Genomic DNA, 27027 nt, shown 5'->3' with positions numbered 1-27027 from the left:
CGTGGTGGTGCAGTGCCCTGGTGAGAGGGGAACAGTTGTTGCCCTACTCTGCTTGGGCCTCTATGCTTTCAATTTATTACAGGCAGTAATGTATACAGTAACTGGAACAAGTGAAAAAATATTTACAAAAATGTGGGAGAAATTAATTTTCTCATGAAATGTGGAAATTGACTGCCATAAAATGATACCTGTAAACTTGAAGCTGAAGGATTCAGCTGAGCAGTCCACGTATCTCGTTGTGATGGGCTTTCTCTTCCATCTGTACTGACTGATGTGTTTGTAAGATGTTGACAAGAAACGTCAGACAGACTGCTTTTAAACTGAGAGGATGGTCATAGAGTTCCACAGTGCTGTTGCAAAAGCAAATGGAAAGTAACATAAGGTTGTGAATATTTTCTCTGTGTAAAAGACCTTGTGCTTGACAGTTAAACTGAAGGATATACTTTGTCTTTTTATGGAGGGAATAGTTTATGTGACAGGAACATAAGAAATCATGGTGATGTTATATACTGTAGCAAGACGAAAATGGTAAAAATTCATCATTAAAATGTTAGTTACTTAGTTCTAGTCATAAAGAGAAAAGAAAAATTACTGCCTTTGCTCACACACACTGGACCTGAGTGTCAGGCTCTGCAATAAGCACCAGAGAAAACATGCAAAGAAAGAAGCAGCAGAGAGAGAAGGTACGTTTACTCCTCTGATGCAGGTAATTAATTTTGGTCTTTTTTATTTAGGTGGCAGAAAGTGATAGGAAGAAACTCTTTGCCCCACTCAGTGTGTCATTACTGGGTTATCAGGGCTGCAGTCCTCTTGGTTTGATTGATAGCGATCTAATGGAACTTGGGATGGTGGAATGGGTTGGGAGGGAGGTGTGCTGTAAAGATCTTGAAGTACCAATGAGGGTTGTTTTTTTTAAAAAAAAAAAAAAAAAAGTGTTCTCTGGCTTTTCCCCATCTTGTCCTGTGTGTTGTTGGGTTGCAGTTCTTACGTTTTTTGTTTTTTTTAAATACAGTATAAAGCATCAGGAGAGTTGAGCCATCCAGATCTGCTCCCACTGAATGGGCAACACTGGAAGCAAACAGGTTTAGAACAAGCCCTGTCATTCCTTACTTGTAAAGTAGCTTAAGCATCATAAGGTAAATTCCTTGTTTGGCTGCCCTGTACCTTGTTGGGATTAGTAACTGTGTGCCCTTCTGGGCCTTGGGCAAGCTGAGATATTTAATTCTCATGTGGGCAGAATGAAGATAAAACGGTCATTATAGGTAAAAAGTATACTCTAGTTTTCTAGCAACTTCTCTCTGAAGAGTTCCAGCATTATGCTGTCTTATCAAGTGACCTTTAAGGTAGTAAGTCATAGTGTCTTCACAAGAGAGGAAAAAGTTGAAGAATTTGCATATGACCTAAAAGACACAGCACTTCTGTTGATGTCAGAGTCAGTTGTAGCATACAGCTTTTCCTCAGGGGTGTGGGGAAGGGGGAAGATTTAGGCTTCTTGTCCTCATAAGCAGGTTGGCTACCAGGCTGCCTGAGGAGGAGTGTCTCCCTTGTGTTAAAAGCCATGCACAGCTGCAGCCTCCAGTGGGTATACAGTTAAGCAGAGAGCAAAAAATTCCAGAAAATTTCCTCTAGAAGAAGAAAGCAAAGCTTTTGGCTGCTTTATACGCAGAATATCTTTAAAAAAAATGAAGTCTGAAACATCCATGATACTTCCTTGCTTTGGGGAAGTGATTTCCTTCGATTATTCCTGTCCTTAATACTGTGTGAATCATGACTTTCCACTGTGTTAATTAGAATGACATGGAGCCTCCTCTGTATTACCAGTCTCTCATGAAGTTTCTCTGTTTGTTCCTCTTTACAATCCTGTAGTGCTCCTCAGAAAAATTGCTCTTCTTTTAATGAAAGTCATTTAGAAAGTAGTGAGCCCAGCACTGTAATTGTTTAGATTGAAACAGTTCCCTGGCATGCAAAACTGGGCAAATCTCGATGTATTCTGGAGCATCTTTTCTTGAATTCCCTGCTCCTGGAGTTAAATGTTTATGCAAGAACCCAAGTGTGGGCTTTTAAAATACATATTCTGTGGTAGCAAGAGAAATGGCAAAGGAGGAGTTTAAGAGCCCAAAATGCAAGGGCTGATGAAGAATTAAGTTCGTTCTTTCTGAGTATAAGATAAAAATAAGAAAATGAAAATGTTCTTAAAAGGCTGATGTATTGATTTTAAATGCTATAGGTTGATAGTTGATGTGCTTGTCCTAAATTGCCAACCTATACCAACTCTTGGAAGCAAAAGCGTAGTGAAAAACATGCAATTTATGCGGCAACAAAGCACTGTTTCTAGATAGCCAAGTCAGCTACAAATATTAGTTGTGTAGTAGGTGGAGTATATAATAATACACTTGATTCCTGTTAGATTTCCTATTTTGTTTCATGTTGGTCAGGTGTTTCATAAAACTTAATTTCAGAAAAAGGTCTGCTATCATTAATCTCAGATGATTTTTTTTATTGAGTGGTTGAATTGAGCAGCAAAGCTTCACTGTACACACATGTCTTTCACAACTGCAGTTTTGGATGCCGCTTTTTTTTTTTTTTTTTTTTTTTTTTTAGCATGAGTCTGAAATGGATGAACTTAAAGTCCACGGCCAAGTTTGTAAGGGAGAACGAAAAAAGTTTTTCAAGCAGTTGGAACTGTCCTAAACAGTGTCAGTAGATGTGAGCTGAGATGGTAGAGAAGCCTAGGCTACCTGTTCCCGACACTGGGGTGGCATTCTCTGATGCGGGAACCAGAGGGACACGTGGCTGTGCAGGTAATTTGCATGAGGATGTCATAGGCTGTATGGCTCACAGAGGTACTGCTGCAAGAGCTGCCCTCAGAGAAGGGGAGCACTGGTTCGTACCATCTCTGATTTATGAAAATTTCTGAAAAGAATTGTGCTTTTTCTCTAAAATGTTGAACGTTCAAAATGCATTAGAAGATTTTGTGCAGATGAGAGCTAATCCAGTATGCCAAAAGATGCAGCGAGCTGGCACAAGCTTCTTGCCCTGCCTTCTCAAAGCAGGCAGCAGTAACGAGGGTTAGAGGCTTTGACTTCTTGTGGTGGAAACTTTGATGAGAAAGTAATGTGGAAAGACTTAAAAACAGCGATCTCTGTCCACATGGAGTGACTGAGGGCTTTGAGGTGGGGATCTCTCAGGGACTTCAGCACTGGTGTGGTTACACTTTCAAACCGAATATAACCATTACTATTTGCCAGAGAGTCAAAAGAAAAAAAAAAAAAAAAAAAAAAACTACCACCACAAAACAGATTTGGAAAAGGCAGAAAGGATGCCTCAACTATTTCACTTTTCTCGTACACGAAGGTAAATTGTCAAGCTCCCCCTGAGCTGTGTTTGTTTAATGACTAAAAAGAAAGCACTTCATGTCACTCCAAAGAGTAAATATCTGAAGTTATGGATTAACTAGGTTCCAGCAGAGCTCATGGCGGAAGAATAGATCACGCTGATTCACACTGAATAAAGCAGTAAGTGCTTCAAAAGTATTGTATCGTTCAGGATTTCACAGTACAGCTTTATTTAATGAAGCATGAAGCTTGTAAAAAATGTCTGGTGACAAGGGGAGGATGTTGGGCAGACAAGAAATGTTCTGGGTAAGCTGCTGATGGGTTAAAGGGAACTTAGCAAACCAGTCTGGAGGGCCTCTAACAAGCGGCTGCTTTGGAGCCGAAATCAAAGAGAAAATCATGGCACAACACAGCATTCAGTGAGGGAGCTGCTGTGTGAAAAATAAATGAAGGAACTGGCTGAGCTCTGAGTCTCCAGCATGGGGGTTTTGCTGCAGCTCAGTAGTGCAGTCCCTTTCACACCTGCCTTCTCTTTTTTTAGGGGACTTCTGCTGCAGTATGTGGAAGCTCGTCACCATAGGTGTTCTGCTGGCTGCCTGCTCTTCACAAGTGTGTAGTACCTCAAGTAAGTTTTCATTTTTCAGGTACTTTTCACCCTCTTCCAATTGCTGCAAGCGTGTTTCTTGCTCCCTGTCAGCGACAGGGAGTGGCTGGAATTGTTCCCATTAAGGGATTTGGATTCCTCTAACAGGTTTACAGACAGTGCAGGGCCATGATGGCTGCCTTGGCGTAGCGCCCATGAGCCCTGCAAGCTGAGCATCACAGCAGAGGCTTGGGCTTGCTTCTGCAGCGCAGCACTGACAGGCCATGTTTTCTAGAGCAAGCTCCCTTGCAGTGCTGGAGAGGGGCTGTTGCTCTGAGAATAGCATTCTTGAAGAAGGACCACTGCCAGTTTTCAGCCAGCTCTCTTCCCTGCTTGTGCTTTCACATTTTTGTTTCTAGTATTTTACAGCTACAAAGATGCAAACCAAGTCCTGAAAATCCAGAAGCGGGCAAACTCTTTTCTGGAGGAGGTCAAACCAGGCTCTGTGGAGCGTGAGTGCAAGGAAGAGCTGTGTGACTTTGAGGAAGCCAGTGAGATATTTGAAACCAGGGAAGCAACAGTAAGTTGCTTCTGTAAGGAGGAATATAAGACTTAACCAATAGATTATTTTCTTAACGTATTGCAAACTGGGATGTGGGAGATCTTGCTGTCAGCCTTCCTGACTCCTAAGGTAGAGACATGTTTTTGAATGTAATTGCTTGACAGAGATTGCCAAGTTATACCACTGCTTGTTTGCACCGCAGCACTTGGTTGCTCATGTCTGTCCCACCTGGCCCAGTTTTGAGTTTTAGGTCCCAGTTAGGTAATCCCAATCCGTGTATGACCCCATTGGCTATTCTTGCTACCACTGAGTTTCTCCTAGTCCTTCCTATCCTAGATATATAGGATGAACCAGTCCTTGCTGTCCCTGAGACACCAGATTCTTTTTACAGTCTTCACAATGCCCCTGTTTTGCCTAACTAGGCACAAGTGTGATTTTATTTCAGCAACACAGGTGACTTACCTGGCAGTAAGAGACAAGAAAACAAAGTCTGTAGGGATGTTGAGGGATTGTGGTGCTGATGGGTGAGCAGGGCAGGGGGGATCTATGCTGAGGAGGGCCATGCAGTGCATGAATGTTGGGGTTGGCCAGTTTTGTTGTAGTGTATGTTGCTATACTGCCAAGAAGAATTTGACCAACACTGTTGGCTAGAATGCTGTGCTGTGTTGGCCAAAGCCGTCATTCACTTCAAATCCCTTGCTTGTGATAAATATGCTTCTAGTTTTAATATAAACTTTGTTTCTCTACAGCTAAATTTCTGGAGCAAATACGTAGGTAAGCAAAAAAACTTTCCTAATCATCTCTCCCTGTTTCCTCAAGGTTAGCTGGTACTCCGCCTTCCTGCTGCCACATATCACATACTGATTTATATTTTCATTCTCTTTTATATGAGGTGTGCAAAGAATGTTTTCCTGTCATATTGTATAAGCAACTTCTTAAAAAATTCAGGTGCATCTGTGTCTATCATCAGTCACCTTCTCATAGCAAGGGCACTGGTCAAAAGTGATTGCTGATACTCTGACCCTGCCTGACATGGGTCCAAAGAGGAGCCCCACCATTGCTCTCCACTTCTGCAATAACTTGCTTCTGCCCTGTCTGCCACAGGTTTTGCTCTTTTGTTCCCTTCTGCTCGCTCCCTCTAGAGCTGTAATTCAAAACCTAAACAGGTGCCCTTGTCTGGGCTAAGACCACAGAGTTACCACCATTCAGTGGCAGAAATGGTGTGTGGTACTTGGGAATCTGGGGAGGATCTGCTCATGTTAATGTTTGATCTGAGCTGTGGTTCAAGGGCTGAGTTTTTCTGCCTCTGTTTCAGATGGAGATCAGTGTGAGCCACAGCCTTGTTCCAATGGGATGTGCAAGGACAATATTGGAAAGTTTTCCTGCATCTGTAACAAAGGCTGGGAGGGAGTGTTGTGCAATTATGGTAATGCTGTCTTTAATCCACGATAAAATAACATTCTTCATGACAGGGATCTCAGCGTATAACAATCGACACTTCTGGCATTGCACAGTATGCTTGCTTTCATTATTGATGTGAATTCTCTGTTACTTCATGATGTGGTAGAAGGATTATCTGTGCTTATCTAAAGCAAAATGAAGTTTGTGTTGCCATGGGAAGCGTTTGGAGATCTGAGATATCTGTGTTTTACAGAACTATTTCTGATATTTTTGTAAAATGGGATAGGAGTGATGTTACTTTATTTTTTTTATAATACAGAGAAAAAAAAAATCCACTGCAATATTTTATTGTCATTACTGTAACAATGTCTTCCCTAGAGAAAAGCTCTATAGTGTATTTAATTAGGAGTACATACACCATGTATCATCAATGCTTTCCACCATCTGACTCACACTAAGTGACAGAATTTTCTGTTCTCCAGTCTGCCTGCCCAGACAGTAATCTCTGGGTTCCCAGTCTCCCCACTGTCTTATTCTGGACCAAGGTCTATTTGCTGTCTGAAGGGCCCTAGTGCCATTAAATCCTGCAGCTGTCATCCCAAATCCACTGTCAGCTGTTGCTCACTTGAATCAAGATGTCATTTTGCCACTTTACCTTCCTGTGACTCTGGCTTTCCAACTTCTCATGCCTCTTGTTCCTTTTTTCCCCAGAGGTGAAATACACCAACTGTTCTGTCAATAATGGAGGTTGTGAACATTTCTGCAAGGATGACCCTGCCAACCAGTGCCGCTATTGCAGCTGTGCATCTGGGTACCAGCTGGTAAATGACCATACCACGTGCAAGCCTGTAGGTAAGAGAAGGATGTTCCCAGGAGATTTGACAGAGGGTTATTCAAACGTGAAATAAGGGGAGTTTGCAGGAGAAGTATTTGCACTGCACTTTGTACTACTTTTCACAACAGCCATTCCATGCAGAATTATTCCGTGCCTGTGTTTCCCAAATCCATACCCACTTTATGACCACTAATAGTCTAACCTGTGCCTGTGTTTGCATCATGGAGACACATAGAGCAATCTGAAAAGTACCTCCTCTGCAAGTGTTGAGGGAATTCCTTGAAGCCAATGGATTGTATTGCCCAGGTTAGGGAGCCGGGGGGAATGCTTTTAGAAGAGGTTTTATGTTGGGTGAGTTGGTCTGTGCTAATTAACTTCTCTGCATCTTCTGTAGTGGAATTCCCCTGTGGAAGAGTGAAAATGGACTACATTGAAGCCAAAGCAGGATTCAATATCCGTCTCATTGAGGGAAAAGCAGGAAGAAGGGGAGACAGCCCTTGGCAGGTAAGGAGAAAAGAATCTTTCACAACAGACAGTTCATGCCGTTCCGGAACAGCTCTGCCTGCCTCCCTATTCCAAGGAGACTCCTACATTGCTAGTTGTGGCATCACGTGAAGCTAAGATTCCCTTAGCTCAGCTCTTTCAAAAGCAACCAAAAAGTTGGAGTAACAAGAAGAAATATCTGTTAAGACTCTTGGCCTTGCCATTGTTGTCAAGTTTTTTACCTTGTTGAGAATGTCAAGAGAGAGGATAGTGATGACAAATACCTGCTTTGTCACTCCATGCTGGGGAATGACACTTAATCACTGCAGCTCATGCTGCCTGATGCCCACTCCAGGTATTGTAACAGCATTATTGTAGGAGTGTGAGGTAATCTCTCCTCTTCTGCAGGTATATGTTTTTATAAGCCTTGCCTGTTGTAAATTCAAGTTAGCAGATTTAATCAGCTAAATAAGTCATAGCTTTACAGAGAAGGTTGGGATGTCACAGAGAAAGAGGAGACCTCGCAGACCATATTATGGAACTAGTGAATGCATACAATCAGAGCCTATCTGTCTCTGACAATAAGGCCTTTTTACACCATCAAATGAGAATTGCAGCATGAGATGACACACTGTCTTCTGGTGTTCTGTGCACACAAAAATAATCCCCTCATTTGAGCTCTGCCTTTCAAAGTTTTGGAGTACCAAAGTGCTTTCTTACAGTGACCAGCATAGTCCTCTGCTGGTTTGGATGAAGCCAGCCTTCATTTGGGAAGAATATTCAAAAATTTTTGTGGGTGTTCCACTGAGACTGTATTCGCAGTGCTTTTGCTCCACTGTAGAGCTTTGGCTTCAATGAACATGACATGCTTTGGTGCTTGATGCATCTGTACATTTTGCAACCACAAAGAAGAATGTGTACCATATTTTGTGAGCCATGCTTCCTGCAGTGTCAGACCTCTCTGTTTCTTTGTTTCAGATTATGCTGCAAAATAGCAAAGGGAGATTTCTGTGTGGGGGTGTTCTCATCCATCCATCTTGGGTCCTAACGGCAGCACACTGCGTTGATTCAGGAGAGGGTTTCAAAGTAAGAATTGGTATGGAAAAAAATCCATCCCTTTTTTTTAAATACGACTCTTTAATTCCCAATGTTTATCATCTCAGGAGAAAGACCAGCAGGTTATAAAGACAGAAGTCCTGGATGCCGGAGTGTGATTGTATTTAATATGCACCTTAGCACAAAACAAAAAAGATCAGTAAAACCACCTGATTTCATTTGACCCTGTATCAACCTTACTGTGGAAGTGGGCTGATGTCTTCTGAGCACTGTTGATTGTCTATACAATAGAAAGACTGAAAAGTCCATTTGGGGAAATCTCTTCTGCTTGAACTTTTCTGTTGATGAAAGTATTCAAGGTTGTTCCAGTACTGAAAAAAAAAAGCCACTCTTTACAAAACGTATATGAAGTCTTGAGCTCAAGAGGAGAATGTCACAGTGCCTCTTCCTGCCTTTTGATACATTTGAACAACATTACTTCAGAGAGTTTTAGCAGAGCAGGAAAGGCACTGCAGCAACACTGCCATTACTGGCATTGCTGCTCTTAAGCATGAGAAAACCTCTGCTGAATACAGTACTAATTCTCAATTAACAAACAAAAATAATCAGTGTTCCATTCACATTTAAGTAGAAATTATTTTTCAGATTAGTATTTTCTGTCTACTGTTGATGACATTAGAGACATAACAGCTCAATTCCTTTCTTTCTCCTTTAATGAAGAGAGGTTGTTCTCAGTAATTGGGAAAGTCTTGGAAATGTGCTGTCTGTATGCATGTTCCATATATACTGTGGATGTGCAAACATTTGAGACGTGAGACACTAAGGCACGTGTGGGTGGAAGTGTTTATGTCTATCATCCATTGTTCAACGTACAGGATGAATGTAAAAAACCATGTGATATACCCTTGTGACCTTTTAGAGCCAGAATATTCACCTTTTCCAAAGAGAGACATCAAGTAGAAGTGAATGTGCTAGCTTGGAAATAGGCATGCAGACTGCACATCCCCAAGCACTTCCAGTTACTGCTGAGAAGTTTTCTTCCCTGTGAAGTGATCACTTAACATACGTATATTCAGTTACAGTGAGGCCCAAGAAGCGGGAACCTGTGCAGGTAACTTGGTAAAGAGTCTTGGAATGTTTTAGGGAAAAGCAATCATCAGATGTGGTGTTTGAATGCTCAGCGGTGCTAGATGGAGCTTTGATGTAACTTGAAGGAGATAGGTTAGTGGGAAAATTTTAACTAGGGGAAATACTGAGGCTCCACCCGGCCTCATACTGCAGGTCCTGGTAGAGATCTATGCAGTGTGACAAGCTTTCAGCTGGGATAGAGTGCCCAAAGATCTCTCTGCAGGAAAGAAACAAGGGGTGGTATCCGTCAAGAGAGTCTTGTGGTAACCAAATAAAAAGATGGAGCATAAATGATTTTCAGTGGGCAAAGAAAATTGTCAGCACTTGAGAACCATGGTTTGGGAAGATCAATTTTTTGGTTGAAATAAAACTCAAGAAACACCTCACATACAAATTTGGGCTGAGCATACAGAGTAATTTACAGTGTGAGGATAATCACCAGTAAGGGCTCAAATTTCTCCCCCTCTCCCAGCTGCCCGAAAGACCTTCCTTGTTAATAGAGGAAGAAGCAAGTGTGTGGCCATAGACTGAGTTATCACCTATGAGAGAACCCCTCTTGTTAAATCTCAAGGAATCATACTGTGGTGAAATAGGAACCACATAAGGGTCCTCTAGTGTTGTTTGGGTTGGTGAAGAAGAGGTGGGCATGCGGGACAGATGTCCCTGGTCAAGAAGAAAGGAACTTTTTAAAGATTCACCTAAGCATCATGTGTTTGTCCTTTTACATGTACCTATTGGGCATTTTGCTGCAACTAAGAAAGCAGTCCTCATCAGAGGAGGACACATGTTCTAAACTGTAGAGATATCCACCATTAAGACCATGAGATACATGGAACAGAGTTTTGAATGGACACATTGCCATGCCTGTGAGGGCAGATGTAAGCCCGATGATGGTAGTGAATGTGTCTGTATCAAGACTGCACAGGTGATATTAAACCTGCCTCCATCAGTCTGGGATGCCCATCAATGTTACGGCCTCGTCCTGCTGCACCTTTCTGCTCACGATGTGTAAGGGTGGAACTGGAGGGGAGTCTCGCATGTGGGTTTGCGCTCGTGAGCTTGGAGAGTAGCCTTGTAGCAGGATTCACATGGCTTCTTAGTGTCTGAAATGGAGAATCATAGAATCATAGACTATCCTGAGTTGGAAGAGACCCACAAGGATCATTGAGTCCAACTCCCCTCGTAAGGAAGCTGTAGGCCGCGATGAGGTCTCCCCTCAGCCTCCTCTTTAGGTCTCAAAGTAGGTGAAGTTTTGGAAGATAAATTTGAGAACATCCCAGATTTTCTTCTTGTGGCTTTTGTTCCTGCATCTCCAGTTTGCATCCAGAAGTGTGTTCCAAGATGATAGGTGAATGTAATCATATCTGCATCAATTCAGAATGCCGTCTCTGCCATCAGAGAACAGGTTCCTCATTTGCTCGTTTATGTAGAACATCACAGCAATATTTTTCTGCCAGCAGCAAAAAGATTATGCTTCTCCTCGGTGTGGGGGAGGAACTGGGTGCTTTTCACACAGGCTCCAGGTTTGGTATGTCCAGGTGTGGATAGGAAGTCAGGATGGTATTCTCTTGTGGAGAGGTGAGGGGGAACTGTTGCTACAGTAGCACCCATCTTAGAGCTGTCCCCTGCTTGTTCACAGGTGTCTCTCAGGATACAGATAGTCATGGCCATGCTTGTATACAGAGCACGTGAAGCTCCTACGCAACTAAACTGCCTTCTTCAAGAGGAGGTGCTCTGACAGTGATCGAGTCTAGAATTATTCCTGAGCCCCAAAGTAGAGATTTGTATCTGTGAAGACAGGAATAAACCCCTGCCTCTTATCCTCGGAAATCTACCAGTCAGCCCCCTGCCGCAGTGGCTGCAGAGTGGGAGAACGTAGCAAGGAAATGTGCTCCCAGGGTGCTGGGACACTGCCACCACAAAGAGGAGATCGCAGAAAAAAATTGATTTGTGTGTGACGGCTTGGTAATAAGAAGTCCTTCAGGCTCTGGTACTGCATGATGCAGGTGATCACTCGAGCAGTTTCAGTAGTCTGAGCTGTTTACCGAGGCCATGTATGAAATGGCAGTGGCCGTTGACAAAGGAACAAGATGAGAGTCTCAGAAATAACTGATCTGGACATCCAAGATCCAAAGCTGGAGTTACAGGGTCTTTTGAGAATCTATTTCTGGAACTGCTGTGGGTCATAAAGTCCCTGTGCTTGGAGACACTCTCACTCTTGTACAGAAAAAAAAACACAGCAGCAATACCCCATTGACAGATTCAAGCACAGCAAAAGGCTCCAGAAGACCTTGGTAATGCAAAGTCAGAGGAACTTTAAGGTTTGTGTCTGGAAGGATTAAAGTAAAATTGAAGGAAGTAAGAAGTTAATTGGGGGGGCAACAACTGCGAAGGACAGTATTGTGAAGCACACATCTGAAAAGGTGGTAATAAAGAGCAACTTTGAACTCACCTATAGAGGGACTGAGAAGGAAGAAAGCGTGCCACTGTCACACTCCTGCAGCATGGGCAGAGGTGAGGTGCCAGCCTGGGTGTCCTGCCATCTCGTGTGCTCAGATGCGTGCCTTCCTGCAGCTTGAATGTGCAAAGTGGACAGATCTCCAAAGAAGTATTTTAATCCAGTAAATACTGAAACGTGCATTGGATGTAAGCTTAAATTAACTGATGGCACAGTTCAGAAATGCAGCAACCACTGTTAATTGCTTTTTGTGGCTACTTCTCATTCTATCAGAGAGATCTTTTCCTGTCTTTTCTAGTGTATCACACACAAATGACTTGCTTTTGCCTTTCTGTCTCTTTTCAACTTAGTTTCCTGCTTATTTTTGCTTGACTGCATGGCTTATGAAGTGTCCGTGGTCATGTAGCACAAATAGAAACTGAGAATCAAAAATTCCTTAAAATACAGATGCATGATTTTAGAAAGGAATAGTCTTACCAATCAGTCACGTTTATCCTTTAAATCCTGAAGGTCAGTCAATCTAAACAATGGTTATACAGCAAAAAAAAGTAACGTACTGTTATAAATGTCTTGCCTTGCTGTATGTTTGCTCTCCTTGCTTTTAATGGTGACTCCAAGAAGATTGTTTTCCTTCTCAAGATCATCTCTTCAGCTGAGCAGGTGTACTGTAATAAGAACACAACAGGGCAATACAGAGGCAATTTCAGTCTCCCAACTGATGGTCGTAGCTCTAGGATACTAACTAATTAAGTACAGTGTGTATTCATGAATTAGGCAAATCTGGAAGGTCTACAATGTGTGCATCAAGTAAAAAACTGTTAACCTATAACATAAAATGAACAAGTGTCTATTTTACAAGCAAATTAAAAACGTGAAGTAGAGTCCTAAAGCCCCATTGTACTGCAGGTGCTTTGGTGGCCAAGGTGAAGGAAGGCTCCCTTTGTTTTGACAAATGAGAATGTTCAGGAGCATCTCTCATCTTCTTGTTTACTCCTCCAGGTAAATACCACCGTCTCCGTACTGAGGCAAATGAGCAAACCATTTGGGTCGATAAATGTGTGAGCCATGAAAATTACACCAAGGAGACCACCGATAATGACATAGCCATGCTGCACTTGGCTGAGCCTGTGATGTATAACAAATATGCGCTCCCTATCTGCCTTCCCACACGGGACCTGGCAGAGCACGAGCTGACAAGGAACGGGAGGCAGATGATAGTGACTGGTTGGGGCAGCACAAGTGATATGGAAAAGAAGAATTACTCAACTCTCCTCAGCTACATCGAGATCCCAATGGTTCCCAGGAACGAGTGTGCACAAGTGATGAGATATGTTATCTCTGACAACATGCTGTGTGCTGGGACTTTAGGAGACAGAAAAGATGCTTGCATTGGTGACAGTGGAGGCCCTATGATCACTAAGTATAAGGATACTTGGTTTTTGGTAGGACTGGTGAGCTGGGGTGAAGGCTGTGGAAAAAAGGAGAAATTTGGAGTCTACACCAAAGTTAGTCAGTACTTAGAATGGATCCAGCACCACATAGATGAGATGTCACCTTCTTGGAAGGGTTGATTCTGGTACTGCGAGCCTGGAATATTGTGGCTATGTGCCAGTGACAGTATGCAGTGTAATGTACTGTCAGATCTTCAGTATTAAATATTGAGTATATGTTAACCTTGTGTAGTGTTTTCCTTGGTACTTTCTCCAGGTTATGTTGTTTATTCGTAGCATGGTCCTGCTTAGGCCTTATAAAGATAGTAGTACCCTGTTATGCTGAGAGGCTGTACAGCATTGTAGAAAGTAAGATAGTCTGTGGTCCAACAAATCTTTTAAGTGAAAAATGACTGAATTGGTTGGGCTGAGGGGGAGAAACAGAGATCTATTTAGGAAAAAATGTTTAAAAAATCAACTTAGTGATTCTAAGTTGATTCAACAGTTCTGTCATTTCAGCTTTACTCTAACATATCCGCAATAACTGTTGTGGTTTGCTCTGTATTTGTATATTTTTTCTTTCAACAAAATGCAGTGTTAATAACTTCCTCACTGCCTCCACTCATTCTTGTCTTAATCCAGTGCTCAAACGTTAAGCGACTCAGCAGGTCAGTAGATCTCCATATTTGCTATTCCTTGCAAATCCAGTGCCTGATTTTACTCCACCAGACTTCCTTACAAGTCCTTAGAAGTGGGAACTCTGCTGTTACTCAAAAAGGAGGTTTAATTCCAAACTCTTGCATGCTCTATTTATCCTAATGTCTGTAAATCTCATCTAATCAGCAAGCTAGGCAAACTCTTTTGTTCATTCCTATTCTATTAAACACAATCAGCTGCAGGCTAAATTAGCATTCCTAATACTTACTGATAGATTTTAGTGTGTATGTATGTGTTTGCATCTATATCTATACATGTGTGTATACCAGTAACAAAGATATATAGCACCAATAAGTTCATAGGAAGTTGCAATAGTCAAAATGAAGTTTAATACAAACACAATTTATACCTGATTTTAATCTTGGCATATAAGCCTGCTAAATATAATTAATCTTGTAGATACAAGGTGAAACCAACTCTGCTGTAGTGATACAGGTTTCCAACATCTCGGTCAATATTTGGACCCCTGTTTGGATCAGCGAAGAATGTCAGTCTGCTCTTGTGATGAGATTGTTAAATGAAAAAACGACTCAGTTGCGACAAAATTGTATTAGAATTTGTAAGAAATTTAATATGCTGTCAGCAAAGAAGTGTAGTATCTCTTAAGCTTGTAGACTTAGTCTTACTGACTTACAAGCTGCTCACATACTTCCTTAGCAATTGCTGCAGTTGATTCATGAATAAAAGAAGCAACAGACAGGCCAAGGGCTTCATGTTGGAGGTAAGCTGCAACTGAAGAGTACATTCAGCCTGTCTCTGTCTCTCTTTGTCCTTTTTTCCCCTCCCATTTTTTAATTGGTATTGGACTTAAGGATCAACATGTCAAAGAACTACACTTCTTTGAGCAGCAGCCTTCCAGACGAGGCCTGTACCAAGAATACAAGCTTCTGAAAAGCCTGATATTGCTAGACATTGAATTACAAGGAAAAACGGTACTGTGTTCAAAGCTAGTAAAGCATGGGTTTAATTAAAGGCAGAAATCATGATGTCAGTGAATAGCTGTGATTGTTACCAGGCAGTATTTGCCTTCCTGCAGGTGACTGCTACGAATCCTCCTACACACTCACAGGTTTACATATTTCAAAGAGCAGCTTATGTATTTCCCAGATCAATTGATCCTACCTACTGAAAGAAGATGGAGTGTCAGAAATCTTCTATAAAAAGAAACAAATTCTCCTGAAGAGCGTTGTTACAAAGAAATGGCTTTTATTGTTGGAGGATGTTTTTAATGACTTTTTAGTTCAAACACACGTGTATGTGTGTAGCAACACAATTTTCTTTTTATTTTGGATTGCAAGTCAGTTTCAGAGAAGCCAGAAGGTTGTCTCTGCTCTGTCAATATTTGTGACTGGTTAATGATCAACCTCTTGACCTCATGGCTGTTCCTGGTGTGCATCCAAATATCTCTTCTGCCTTCCCCTAAAAATAAAAAAGAAAAGAAAGTGAGTATAAATGCATGCTTCTATGTAAAAGCAAATGCATTCTGAGCCTGTTTTTTGGAAGATGACACAGATACCAAAGAGGTATGTGCTGTCAAGCCCCCATAAATTATTCAGCCTGTGAAGGTAATGTGAAGAAATGCAAACTTCTCTCACGTAATTTTTACTGCCAGGTATGTGGTAAATGGTTTCCTAATTGGAGTTTGCAGCTGTGATCTTACTTGACAGGACCACCAGGAACTGCACAACAGCCGCTGCCGTTAGAAGCTGCTGGCTGAAGCGTGCGGCTCAGACCTCAGCCTGGGATCCTTCGCAGGCTGAACAGGGCTGTCGCTGGAACTGGCTTCTGCTCAGTTTGGGCCTGATCCAAGCCTGCCGTGTTCATCGCAGCTTTTTTATTTCTTCCGTGGGCTTTGGATCAGACCCTGTGCCACTTCCTGGGCTAGGTCAATCTGTGCATTTTGCCTTGCAAACTGTTGGGATTCCTGTTAGAGTGTGCAGCATCAGTGTTAGAGAACAATGGAAATCCCATCGCAATGAGCTCAGTAGAATTTGCTTTCTTTCTCCCCTCTTTTTTCCTTCTTTTACCCCCTTGCTTGCACTTCATTTTGTCTTTGTCTTGTTTGCAGTCTAATTCACCCTTGCTGGTTTTGTGACCATATACCAATTTCATTCACCTTTCCCCTCTGAAGGAAAGTCAGAGTTTTCCGAATGCTCAGTAGAATGGAGAGCAGTTCCTCGCTTGTGATGTTTCTCCTATTAATGTGCTCTGTCAACAGCAGCTGTCCGTATTCAGGTAGGTGCTTCTGATTTACATTTTTAACCTAATTGTTTTCTTGTGAGAATCTCAGCACAAGGTCCTAGAGGTTCAAGAAACACTTCTTGAAATACATCAGAGAAAAATGAGTACTTGTGTGTATTTCCGAGAGAAATCAGCCTTTCATAACTTCCTTCTTAGACCACTATCCTGTTTTTCCTGTATCCTTTTGTGACATTGGAACCAAAATCTGAATTATTATTTGCATGGCGATGTTTTTAAATTTGGGAAGCTAAAATTAGGCATTTTCAACATGTGTTCTCGGACGAATGTTGATTTTACTACAGTTATACAAGATTTGGAAATGGTTTCAGAGAGCTTTAGAGCACGTGTGAGAATGTGCAGGATCTCACAGGTCATTATGGCCATCCTTGCAGAGGGAGGAGGAGCAGAAGAAGATACCAGTAGTAGAAGTGGTATCTGCAAGTCAGAGGGCTTTACAGCAGGCATATCCTCTATGTGATGGTACTTAGAACTGGTAGATCCTTTAAAGATTACTACAGAACTCAAAGGGTGATAAAAGGTAATTTCACTGATCCAGGTGAAAGACAACTTTGCCTTTACTGGACATCAGGATCTGTCCAAAGCTTTTCTCAGCTAAGAGTTATTGTGGGCTGTTTCTAGACGCCTAGAAATGAAGCAATTTGATATTATTCTAGAGTTTCAGTCATTGCTGTAAATACTGATCCTGCAACTGCAAAGAAATGTGGGAACTTATGGTCCATCTGCAAAAGTGGGCTCGTTGTCAGAGAATGAACTTACTTCTTAAAACACTTCTTACCATCATTTTTTCACGTTTTATCACATATGGATGGGTTTTAAATATAGATCCCCACTTCTGGACATCTTACAGAAAGACAAAAATCTCCTTGTACTCTAAGTAGTGACTCAGGGCTCAATTCAGTCACCACATGTAACTGTCTGGAGGTATTTGAGATGGCACCTGGTATCGGTACATCCACAAGGGCTGCACGAGCCCTCACTTTCCTTCAGAGCATCCTGGCTGGACAATCCTGGGGTCACTGTGCTTCAGCTCGAGATGCAATAGCAAAGGCTTGGTAGCATCAGCAGGAGATAGATGGGGAGGACCTTACTGCGGTATTCCCTCTTCTGGCCACTCTTTGCTTCATTTGTTGGCACTAATAGCTGTTGAGCCATTGCAGCAGATAGCTTTGTGCAGTGAAGTGGAAATGAACTGACTATAAGTACAAAACTGACACTTTATGTATTTATTTTAATGAAGGAGTGGCATCTGTATTATTGTGTCCACAGTAGCTACCCAGAAAGTCTCCATTACTGAACATCTAAAAAAGGTGACATTGAATAGAAATCAAATTTCTGCTTTCAGCTTTATTTCCATGTGCACACGCAGCCAGGCAACTAGTAATCACTGTGAATCAGGAAAGAGGCAGAAAAATACAACCAGCTCCAAAGAAGCTGCAATACTCAGGAGTCTTGTGGGGAAAAAATATTCCTGTGCTAGTCTACAAGTCTCAGTAATGAACCAGCAGGTTCTTGCTTCTAAATGTCATTGCCCAGGCTTGGGCAAGGTGTCTGAATTCCTCCAACAAGCGGCACAGAGGTGTGAAGTTTCTGAATTAATGGAAGCTGCTCTGCAATTGCGTCTCTTCCTGAGACACAGCCAGTGCTGCTGGTGCTGTGACAGGGCATGCCGACAGCCACAGCGTGACTGCCACAGACTTGCAAATTACCTAAGTTGAAACACAATAATAGGTTTTGTGGTTTGTTTGTGTTTTGTTGGCTTTTTTTTCCTTATGAGGGTGATCATATCTTTAATATAGCAAGATATTTTAGGGATAGTCTTATATAATGTTTTTAAGCCCTTTCCACAGGAGAAAGCAAGCTAAGAATATCTAGTATTATTTCACTTAGTAAATCTTCAGTTACAGTGCCTGTTGATTGGCACAGTTTCAAAAAAAAAAGCAAAAAAACTCAAAGTCATGGATCTGGTTCTATTAAATGAGCTGGATCATTTAAATCCATTAAAATAAAGCTTAAACTACTATTGCCTTTGGTTAGGACACAGACTAATTTTATTTTCAGTTGTGCTGCTTATATAGCTTGCTTTTTTTTTTTCCTATACTTTATTTTGTTTGTCTAACTGAAAGCATGCATGGCTATTACTGTAATGATGCAGGTTTGTGGTCTTCCATTGTCATTAACTGTTTGATTCTGTTTTTCTAGTGTTCATGACAAGAGACAAAGCACATCAGGTGCTGAAAGTCCAGAAGCGTGCTAACTATTTTCTGGAAGAGATTCGTCCAGGGAACTTGGAGAGAGAATGCAATGAGGAAAAGTGTTCATTTGAGGAGGCTAAGGAGATCTTCCATTCACAGGAAAAAACGGTGAGGAAATTAATGGTGAGATACAAGGAATTGCCCTCAGCAAGACTCCACCAAAAGATAAACCATGTACTCTAACTGCAAATGACTTACCAATAGGAAAAAATATTCTATCCTTTTTATTTTTGTGTATTACTCAAAGTTCCCACTATCTAATCAGCTATAAAACCACAATGCAGAAAATGTGTGGAGGCAAGTTGGGCTTAGTTGGAAGGTGTATGGGAAGTGGAGTAGATATTCCTGATGAACTTGCAGTGTGGATATTCTCGTTACAACGTAACACTGGTTTACTCTGGGGCTACATGGTCCATTTGCCTTAATCTTGTTCAGAAAAAGGTAATTTTTGTGTCTTGCAAAAGTTAAAATGGCATTAATTGCTTCACTCTTACTGTCCCCAGTTAACCAGCACATTTAACCGATGTCTGCACTGCTGAACAGAGGGGCTTTCTCAGCAGCTCTTTGCTTAAAGTTGTTCACACATTGCAGCACTTAGCTTCAGGCATCCAGCCTACAGGACTGTCCAGAACACTGCAAGGAGCCTGGGCTGCTTTCTGGGTATAGGGTGCGCAGGGGCACCCTTTCTTTTTCACCTACCCTTTCTGGGCAGGTGCCTCTGACAAGGGCCTTGGAAGATCCGTGCACTGAAGAGCTGGAAAAGCTGCTGCTTCAGACTGGAATTCTGGCCCTTGCCAGATCCCGGCAAGCTTAGAGCTGCAAGCAGGCAGAGACGTTCACTTGGGACCCACCTTGGGAAACCTGCTAGCTCTGACAGGCACCAGCAGCAATCCTTGCAAAGCTGCTGCAGCCTGTGGCCTGACTCTGGCAGGTTGATCCTTATGGATTCTGCAGCTTCGTAGTCAGGACAGTCAATCAAGGCAGTCTGTGAGATCTTGCTTTCTAAGCAAGTGCTGTAATTATCAGGTTGTTAGATAAATGTTAACACAATTCCTTTAAAGTATACAAAACTTACTTTAGTCAGAGCCTCAGTCCACAAACATGATTCTGGCATTTTCAGAGGGCACCTGCTTGATCATGATCCATCAGATCCCTCCAAATACATGGAAGGAGCACCTTGGTCTCATGGCCTCCTAGCACCCAGCTGGGAGGTGGGGCTCCAGGCCTTCTGCTGGGGACCTTTCTGCTGAAGCAGGAGTTGGAACTGCAGTTTTAATTAGAGGTGCCTGATTTCTCTCTACCCTGAGTTACCTAGGTGGCATCTACTTAGCAGGTAGTACTATGCAGTAGAAATGGCTCTTAAGAGTGAAGCAGTTGATGCTGAGGGTCTTGCATGGGCACATTTTGGGTAGAAGGTGCAGGGGGTACGTTTCAAACTACTAGGATGGTGCCACAGACCTTTCACTGGCTGGAGGATTTATGGGTCTAAGCTTTGTTTGATTTTCATCCCAGTACAATCCAGTTTATGCATTCTGTGGCTGATCTGAAGAGAGCTGCATGGGGTTGATCAAGAGATCTGCTTCAAGAATATATTTCGTTGTTCTAATCAAAATCTTATAATGCGCCCTAGATAGACGGTTTTCTAAATGACAAGTAGCCAGTATGGCCATTTAATGACTGGTTTTTATTTATTTATTTTTATTATTATTTGTGATTTTTTCTTGCAGATGGAGTTTTGGTTCAATTACAAAGGTAGGTATAAAAGGAATTTTAAAAAAAATCTATTTATTGTGTTCCTTCTCGATACAAAGAATTATGTGGAAGTTAAAAAACAGACTTCTCTTAATTCCTGGAATTACGCTATGGCTTGTTTCTTCTTCTTAGGTTTAAATCCATGTAGTACAAATCCCTGTAAAAATGGTGGAGTCTGCAAAATAAGACACTACAATTACTTTTGCATCTGCCCCCCAAAATTTGGAGGAGACACCTGTGAAGAAGGTGAGTACAGGAAAACACACTTTGACATTCTTTGTGAAGGAAGGGTTAAGGCTGGAATTTGCTCCTTGGACACTTGAGCTGAGCCTTTACACAAGCTTTTTCACTGAGGTTATCAGTGTTGACTTCATGTGTCCCATACACATCTGGGCTGCTGTTTAAGATTAACACATTAGAATGGTGGTTTTGGACATGGCACTGGGGCAACACCATAGGGAGTCACGACAGTGTCTGTAGCTGGTTCTAGCTGTGTTGTGCAGAGGAGGGTGGCACAGCCTGTGTCACACAGCAGCTGCAGTTCTGGGCTCTTGCTGATCTTTGCAAGCCTAGAGGAAAGCACATGTCCATCTCCCATCTTCCCCCAAGAAAGGGCAAGGAATTAGTTATTTTTATCACTTTAGAGTGATAACAAATTCAGCAACTCCATAGAAGCTTGCACTGGCGATCTTTCATGGTGAGGCCCTGTATTTCATGGTGAAGCCCTGTTCTCTTTTTAATTTTATTGAGTAAATCCATCAGACAAATTAGCCAAAGCTTGTTGTAAAGAACAACAACAAGAAAAAGAAAATAAATTCTGTATTTATGTTGTAATGTGAGAATCATGAGGGATGAAATAGAAAAGTCGCATGTCTCTTACCAGATTCTTGGTCCTCTGAAATACTATGTCCAGTCTGCAAATGACTGAAGCATGAAATCACGGAAGTGGAAACTACAAGTCATAAATAAGTTTTCCACAAGACTTGGCTTCCCACCAAAATACTCAGCTCTTTAAATCTGCTATAATACGGTAGGAAAGATTTGAAGAAGGATCAAAAGTGGATGCATGTAGAAGCGTGGGGTCTTCCAGGCATGTTATTGCTCCTGCTTTACAGGCAGAAAGGCCTAGAGCTCAGCTGTGGCCTCGGAACAAAGCAGGCAAATAAATAATAAAATGGTACAAACAGGAGAACTAAAGTAGACATATGGCAACGTGCTTGTTTTACTACACAGATCAGGGTGTTTTTTTTCTGGGCCTGTGAGTAGTTCCTGCTGTTTCCATTCCAGTTTTCAGCAGTTTTTTCCCGACATTCTGACACAGTTCTTCCCCAGTGCTAGCAGCGACGAGCTGCTCAGGCTCTGTTGGCAGCACTAACCCAGCAGCTGCCTGTCTCCTTCACAGAAAAGTTCGAGTGCTGGTATAAGAACGGTGGGTGCTGGCAGTACTGCAGGGACAGCAGTCGCTCCTTTCATGTGGAATGCTCCTGCACAAAGGACTACACCCTGCACGAGGACGGGAAGAGGTGCGTGCAAGCAGGTGAGGTGTGATCAGCTCAGTTGCGTTGGGTAAGGCGCAGATTGACAGGCGCTGCCTTTTCTTTTTCTTTTCACTAGCTGTAGAAGAGCTACACACTGTGTAGCTGCTTTAACGCATAGAAAAAGTCATTTATTTGCCTTTAGTATTAAGGTGCACCTTAGGTTTTTCTCTAACGCAGTGCCCCCCTGAGCAAGCAGGGGCCCAGGGGCAGCACGGTCTGGACGGCAGCGTAGCCTCAGAGCCATTTCCCTGCGTGCCGACGCCACCCTTCAGCTTCCTGAGGAGAAGGGACCCGACCACAGCGCGGGCTCTGCCCAAGTCCGTGTTAGGGCACCAACGCGTCATGTCGCATCGGGCGCTGTGGGTTCCCCTTCTGTCCTGAAGCGAGCGCTTGGCAGGCGGTGCTGTGGTACCAGCCAGGGCTGATGCCGGTGGCTCAGAAGAGGCCTAGCCATGTGCTGGGATTTTCACTAATTAACTTGATGCACCTTGATTGGGTGATTGGGGGGCAGGCGCTTGACATCAAGGCATCCGGGTCGTTTCTGGGCTCTTACAGTCAGTTTGATTTTTTTGACAGGAAAAGTACTGCTTTTGTGTGACACCACACCAAGCAGCCTAAGCTCAAAGCTTTTTTTTGCTCCCTCCAGGACCCTTTCCGTGTGGCCTGATTAAAGCCAGGCGTGCCGTGCGAGAGGAGCCTCTGGGGCAAACAAGGATCCCAAGGGAGCTGAGGAACGATGTGGCCACATGGAATGAGAGCATGGCAGGAACAGTCAAGCCCTCTGAGATGGAGCTAAGCACTGTCAGGGAAAATGAAACATTAGAGGATGATTCTGAGCAAAGCACAATCGTGGAGGATGCTGCTGGACCAAAGGAGGTGGGAGTAGATGCTTCCAGCTGCACCGAGACGCCGGTGGACTCTGGCACCCAGAAGCAGCTGGGGCAGGAGGGGGCTACCCCTGAGCACGCAGCCACGGAGGGGACAGCCAGGCCTGGGCTGCGGTGGAGTGAGCCGCCCCAGGGCCCTGCACAGCACAACGAGACCGCAGCAGCTGCTGCCAGGCAGGAAGAAACAGTGGAAAATGCTTCTGGGCAGAACCGAACAGGGCAGAGCATGTGCCAAAACGAAACCGGGGCAATTCAAACCATGTGCGATGGGCTTAATGAGAGCAGTGATGCCACAAACGCTTCAGGCATGGCTCAGCACAACCAGCCAAACATCAGCTCTACCTCAGAGCACGACAGCTCCAGGATAACCGGAGGAACGTTGTGTCATCGCGGACATTGCCCCTGGCAGGTAATAAATACCAAAACAGAATGCTTGCTTTCTTTATCGTGGGGACCATCTGTTGCAGGTTTCACCAATCATTATAAGCATGTGTGTGTTTTTTTTTTTTACAGAAAAGTATATTACCTATAGAGGTAACATACTTCTCAAACTTCTGCAGTTCTTTTTGAGTGTATACATTTTAGTTGTCATCTTCATCATTCTCCCTTGTCCCCAGCATTGTCTTCTGCACTTCTGTGTTCAGAGTTTAGTACACTCTCTCTTAACTAAATAAATCAGATCTTTTCTTGCTCTGTTAATCAGATTCTTTGTTTCTGAGGCTCTTGATGCTTGACTCCTTTTGGAATGGCTGATGGTATGTTCACAAAAGTTTTCTGTCACCAGGTGAGACTCGTGCACTGAGCTTTTCATACTTGTTACAGGTAAGAAGGTAAAACTGAGGGCTCCAAACTGAAGGCAAGTGGCATGTGGCAAATCAGGGAACTTGGCTGAAGTGTTTCCCTTATTTCCATTATTCTGCTTTTTTCGTGTCCTTCATTGTTACTAATTTTTGCTTATTTATATTGTCTCCATTCCGTCAGTATACTTTTTTATTTCTGGGCTTCTGCTTAGAAGGGTAACATACTGATGTAAAAAAACCCTCAGAGTTCTGTCAGTCAGTTTTACTGCTTTAATTTGACATTTTTCCCTTTCCATACATCCGGAGGTGTTTTACAGGTGGACCAATAATAAGCTCAACGTGTAAGGACAGTGCACTCATTTTGGACTCTTGCAAGCTGAAGCATCACTACCAACTGTGTTGGTTTCCACCATCTTACACACTTCTAATAAGAAAGCTACCCCTTGCCACTTAAGCAAATGAGCCCCGATTTTGGGGTGCAAGAGGGGAATATGGGCTGAATGCTTGCTGAAGTATAGTTTCTTCTTCAAATACAAAGTGTTACCACTACGGAAGTTTTAAATTTACATTATCTCAATTAGGGGGAGTAGATTTTTTTTTCCCCTTCTTAAGAAGAATCTTTCAAACACTTTTCATGCTTGCTATTTATCTCCAAAACAGAATTTTCCAGGTTGTTTTCTTTGCTACTTTTCAGTGTTTTTACTCTAGCACTATTGGTCAGAATTAGAAGCATTACAAGCACCCAGAATTAAGTCAATATGGCATATGTAAAACATGACGTTACTCTAGGCACTAGACCAAGGTACTAGACCAGACTGTTGCTGCTTTTTCTACCATCTGATGATTCACTTCTCTGGAACTGCAGAGTACCGATCAGGTCATCGTCAGTTTCTGCTCTTCACAGCTTTTTGATTCATTAGTCTTAGCGTCATCATCTTTGCTAGATGCACTGTAGCTGCACCGATTAATAACACTTTGCTCCTCTTCTTCCATACAGGTTTTGATCCGAAGTAGCGGAGGAAATGGTTTTTGTGGAGGGAGCTTAATCAACAGCCGCTGGGTGGTCACAGCTGCTCACTGCCTCGATCTCGTTAGGCCACACCATGTTACTGTGGGTAAGTACTGTTCTTGCGCTCTATGTTCGATAAACCTAGAGGTAATCTCTTAAAATATATTTTGCATTGTACATAAGCAAGGTTTGGTTGAGAAACAACCAGCCAGTTTTCACGAGAATTTGACACTGTATGGCAGAAATTTACATTTTTCTGTCTCCCATTTCTGCAAACTCATTGTGTTTGGTGCCCTAGCCATGGCACCTCTCAGAAGGAAGGAGGATGCCTGATGGTTTACTCTCACGTCAGCTTTAAGATTAATTTCTTATCGAGAGGCCCACTTTTTATTGCCAAGAACTGCCTCAGAGCAGAAAGCACCTGTACCCTGGTAATGTACTACAGCACAGGTTACAATAGCAGGAGTTAGATGCCCTTGCAGTAGGCGTGCTGCCATAAATAGTCTTGTGCTTGAAACCGCTGGAAAAGAAATGTGCAACAAGAGCAAACAGAATACAACACTGGTAACTGGTAAGAAACAATTCTTCAGCTTTATCCATGACTGCATCTTAATGTTTGTCATATTCCTGAGGCCCACTGCAAGGCTAGACAAACTGTTCAAAATACAGTTCCTACTAAAAGGCATTGACAGGATTTATGGTAAAATCCCTACACAGGAATCCCTGTTCTCTGTAAATGGTTATTTATCTACACACATTTATCAACATTATCTACACATTTATCTACATTATTTATCTACACCTTTATCAACAACTCTGTTTTGCCCCTAAAGAGCAAACTGGTAAGTTTGATTTGGGGGAAATCACATCTGCAATATAAAAGGTTATTTTACAGAGCTTGCTCTTGTTTTCATCTGTGTCTTCTTAGGACTAAAGGTCAAAGCATTAATCCACTGAACTTCCTTTTAGCCCCTGAGGATACAGTACAGGCCATTTACAGTTCACGTCACATTTTACCTTTTTGTGACCACAGGTGATTTTGACAAGTATCGCAGAGAACTGAATGAACAGAAGATTGGCGTGGAACAGAGCTGGACACACCCACATTACGATTCAAATAACTACAACGGTGACATAGCCTTGCTGTACTTAAGCAGTGACGTCGTTTTTAATGAGTATGTACTTCCCATCTGCCTTCCTAGCCCTAACCTGGCAGCTCTGCTGTCTGAGGAAGGCACAGTGGGGATGGTAAGCGGATGGGGTGCCACTCATGTCAGGGGTTCAACTCTGCGCTTCCTCATGAAAGTCAGGCTGCCCATTGTAAACATGGACACGTGTCAGCAGGCGACGGACAGAATCATTACCGATAACATGTTCTGCGCAGGCTACGCCACTGAAGCTGCAGATGCCTGCAAGGGCGATAGTGGCGGCCCTTTTGCAGTACCTTACCACAACACTTGGTTTCTTTTAGGCATTGTAAGCTGGGGTGAGGGCTGTGCTGAAAAAGGAAAGTACGGTGTGTATACAAGAGTAGCCAATTACATTACATGGATTAAAGAGACTGTTGACAGTGTAGCAGATTCAGAAAAGTTTTCCATTAACTTTTCTTAATAGCATCTTTAAAAAGTGATTTTTATTACAGTGTTTGAGTCTGAGACACGATTCAGTTCCTGTCCTTAATGAACAATTAAGAACGAACAATTTAACAAACTATGGTAAACAGAGACTCAAGTATTACTAAGCAAAATACTTATGTATAATAAAGAATTGATCCTTTAAGTACAAAGGAGACAACTGCAACTTTTTGTCTATGTAAAGTTCCTCTCAGGAAGGTTTGGGTTTGTTTGGTTGTACTTTTGTTGTTGTTACCCGGTTGTGTTTGGTTTTTAGAGAAAGATAAACTTTCTGCTTTTCAAGAATACATTCACATCACAAAAGCAAGCTACGGTTCCTGTACGAGAATTAGTCACTTTAAAAATGACGTGCTTTTCTAGTAGTGTTTGTTCTATGGTTATCAAACACCATGCTGGATACAGTAGTTCAGGCTCTATGAAGTTTCATCATGTGTGCAACTGTTACTTCAAATACAATTCATTTTACTAAAATACAAATGCTTTCTGATACAAAAACATTTGAATAGAATCTTGTATTACAAAGTGCACTGGATAAACTCTAGGAGAGAGAGCTCACCTGGTTGCAGCTAAACAAACAGAAGAATTACATGGTAGAGTTCTGAAAGAAAATTGTTACTTTAATGGGGTGAGAGGAAGAAGGAACTGCTGCAGCTGGTGAGGAAAGGTGTGCAGATGGGGTGTGTGCCTCACCCATCCAGCTCTGGGCAGAGTACTACAGAAGTGGAACCACAGAACATGGAGCTGCAGGAGCAGCAGACAAACAGAGCTGTCCATTTTTCATACCTTTTTTCTAAGGGAAAAAAATTATTCTAAAGACTCCCTCACCCCCTACGCAGTGATGTTATTTAGCTCTCACAGTATGTGTTGAAAACCAGCCCTTCAAACACAAAGAATGTGAACATGCT

General features: G+C 42.5%; 1 protein-coding gene across 1 annotated transcript; it reads left to right on the top strand.

Moving 5' to 3' along the window:
- The first annotated feature begins 931 nt into the window (after positions 1-931).
- Positions 932-26288, top strand: PROC (protein C, inactivator of coagulation factors Va and VIIIa). Its single transcript, XM_083848096.1, has 18 exons — positions 932-2801; positions 3877-3960; positions 4338-4498; positions 5230-5254; positions 5796-5906; positions 6593-6733; positions 7111-7220; positions 8178-8295; positions 12841-13407; positions 14676-14709; positions 16120-16223; positions 18450-18610; positions 20230-20254; positions 20387-20500; positions 21657-21791; positions 22439-23088; positions 24477-24594; positions 25522-26288. Exons 1-18 carry the CDS (start codon positions 2717-2719, stop codon positions 26097-26099), a joined length of 3321 nt encoding a protein of 1106 aa, XP_083704222.1. The 5' UTR covers positions 932-2716; the 3' UTR covers positions 26100-26288.
- Positions 26289-27027: the final 739 nt, after the last annotated feature.

This window comes from Anser anser (assembly GCF_964211835.1).
Source record: "Anser anser genome assembly, chromosome: 9".
NCBI classification, from domain to species: domain Eukaryota; kingdom Metazoa; phylum Chordata; class Aves; order Anseriformes; family Anatidae; genus Anser; species Anser anser.
The sequence above is the reverse complement of the archived record's forward strand: the minus strand, read 5'-3'. Positions and strand labels throughout refer to the sequence as shown.

What these genes read in the sequence shown, in the direction of transcription:
- PROC (XM_083848096.1), top strand. Translation starts at nt 2,717, where the DNA reads ATGGTAGAGAAGCCTAGGCTACCTGTTCCCGACACTGGGGTGGCATTC. An exon ending in TTTCTGGAGCAAATACGTAG is followed by an intron (nt 5,255 to 5,795) that starts GTAAGCAAAAAA and finishes CCTCTGTTTCAG; the next exon opens with ATGGAGATCAGTGTGAGCCA. An exon ending in TCCATTCACAGGAAAAAACG is followed by an intron (nt 18,611 to 20,229) that starts GTGAGGAAATTA and finishes TTTTTCTTGCAG; the next exon opens with ATGGAGTTTTGGTTCAATTA.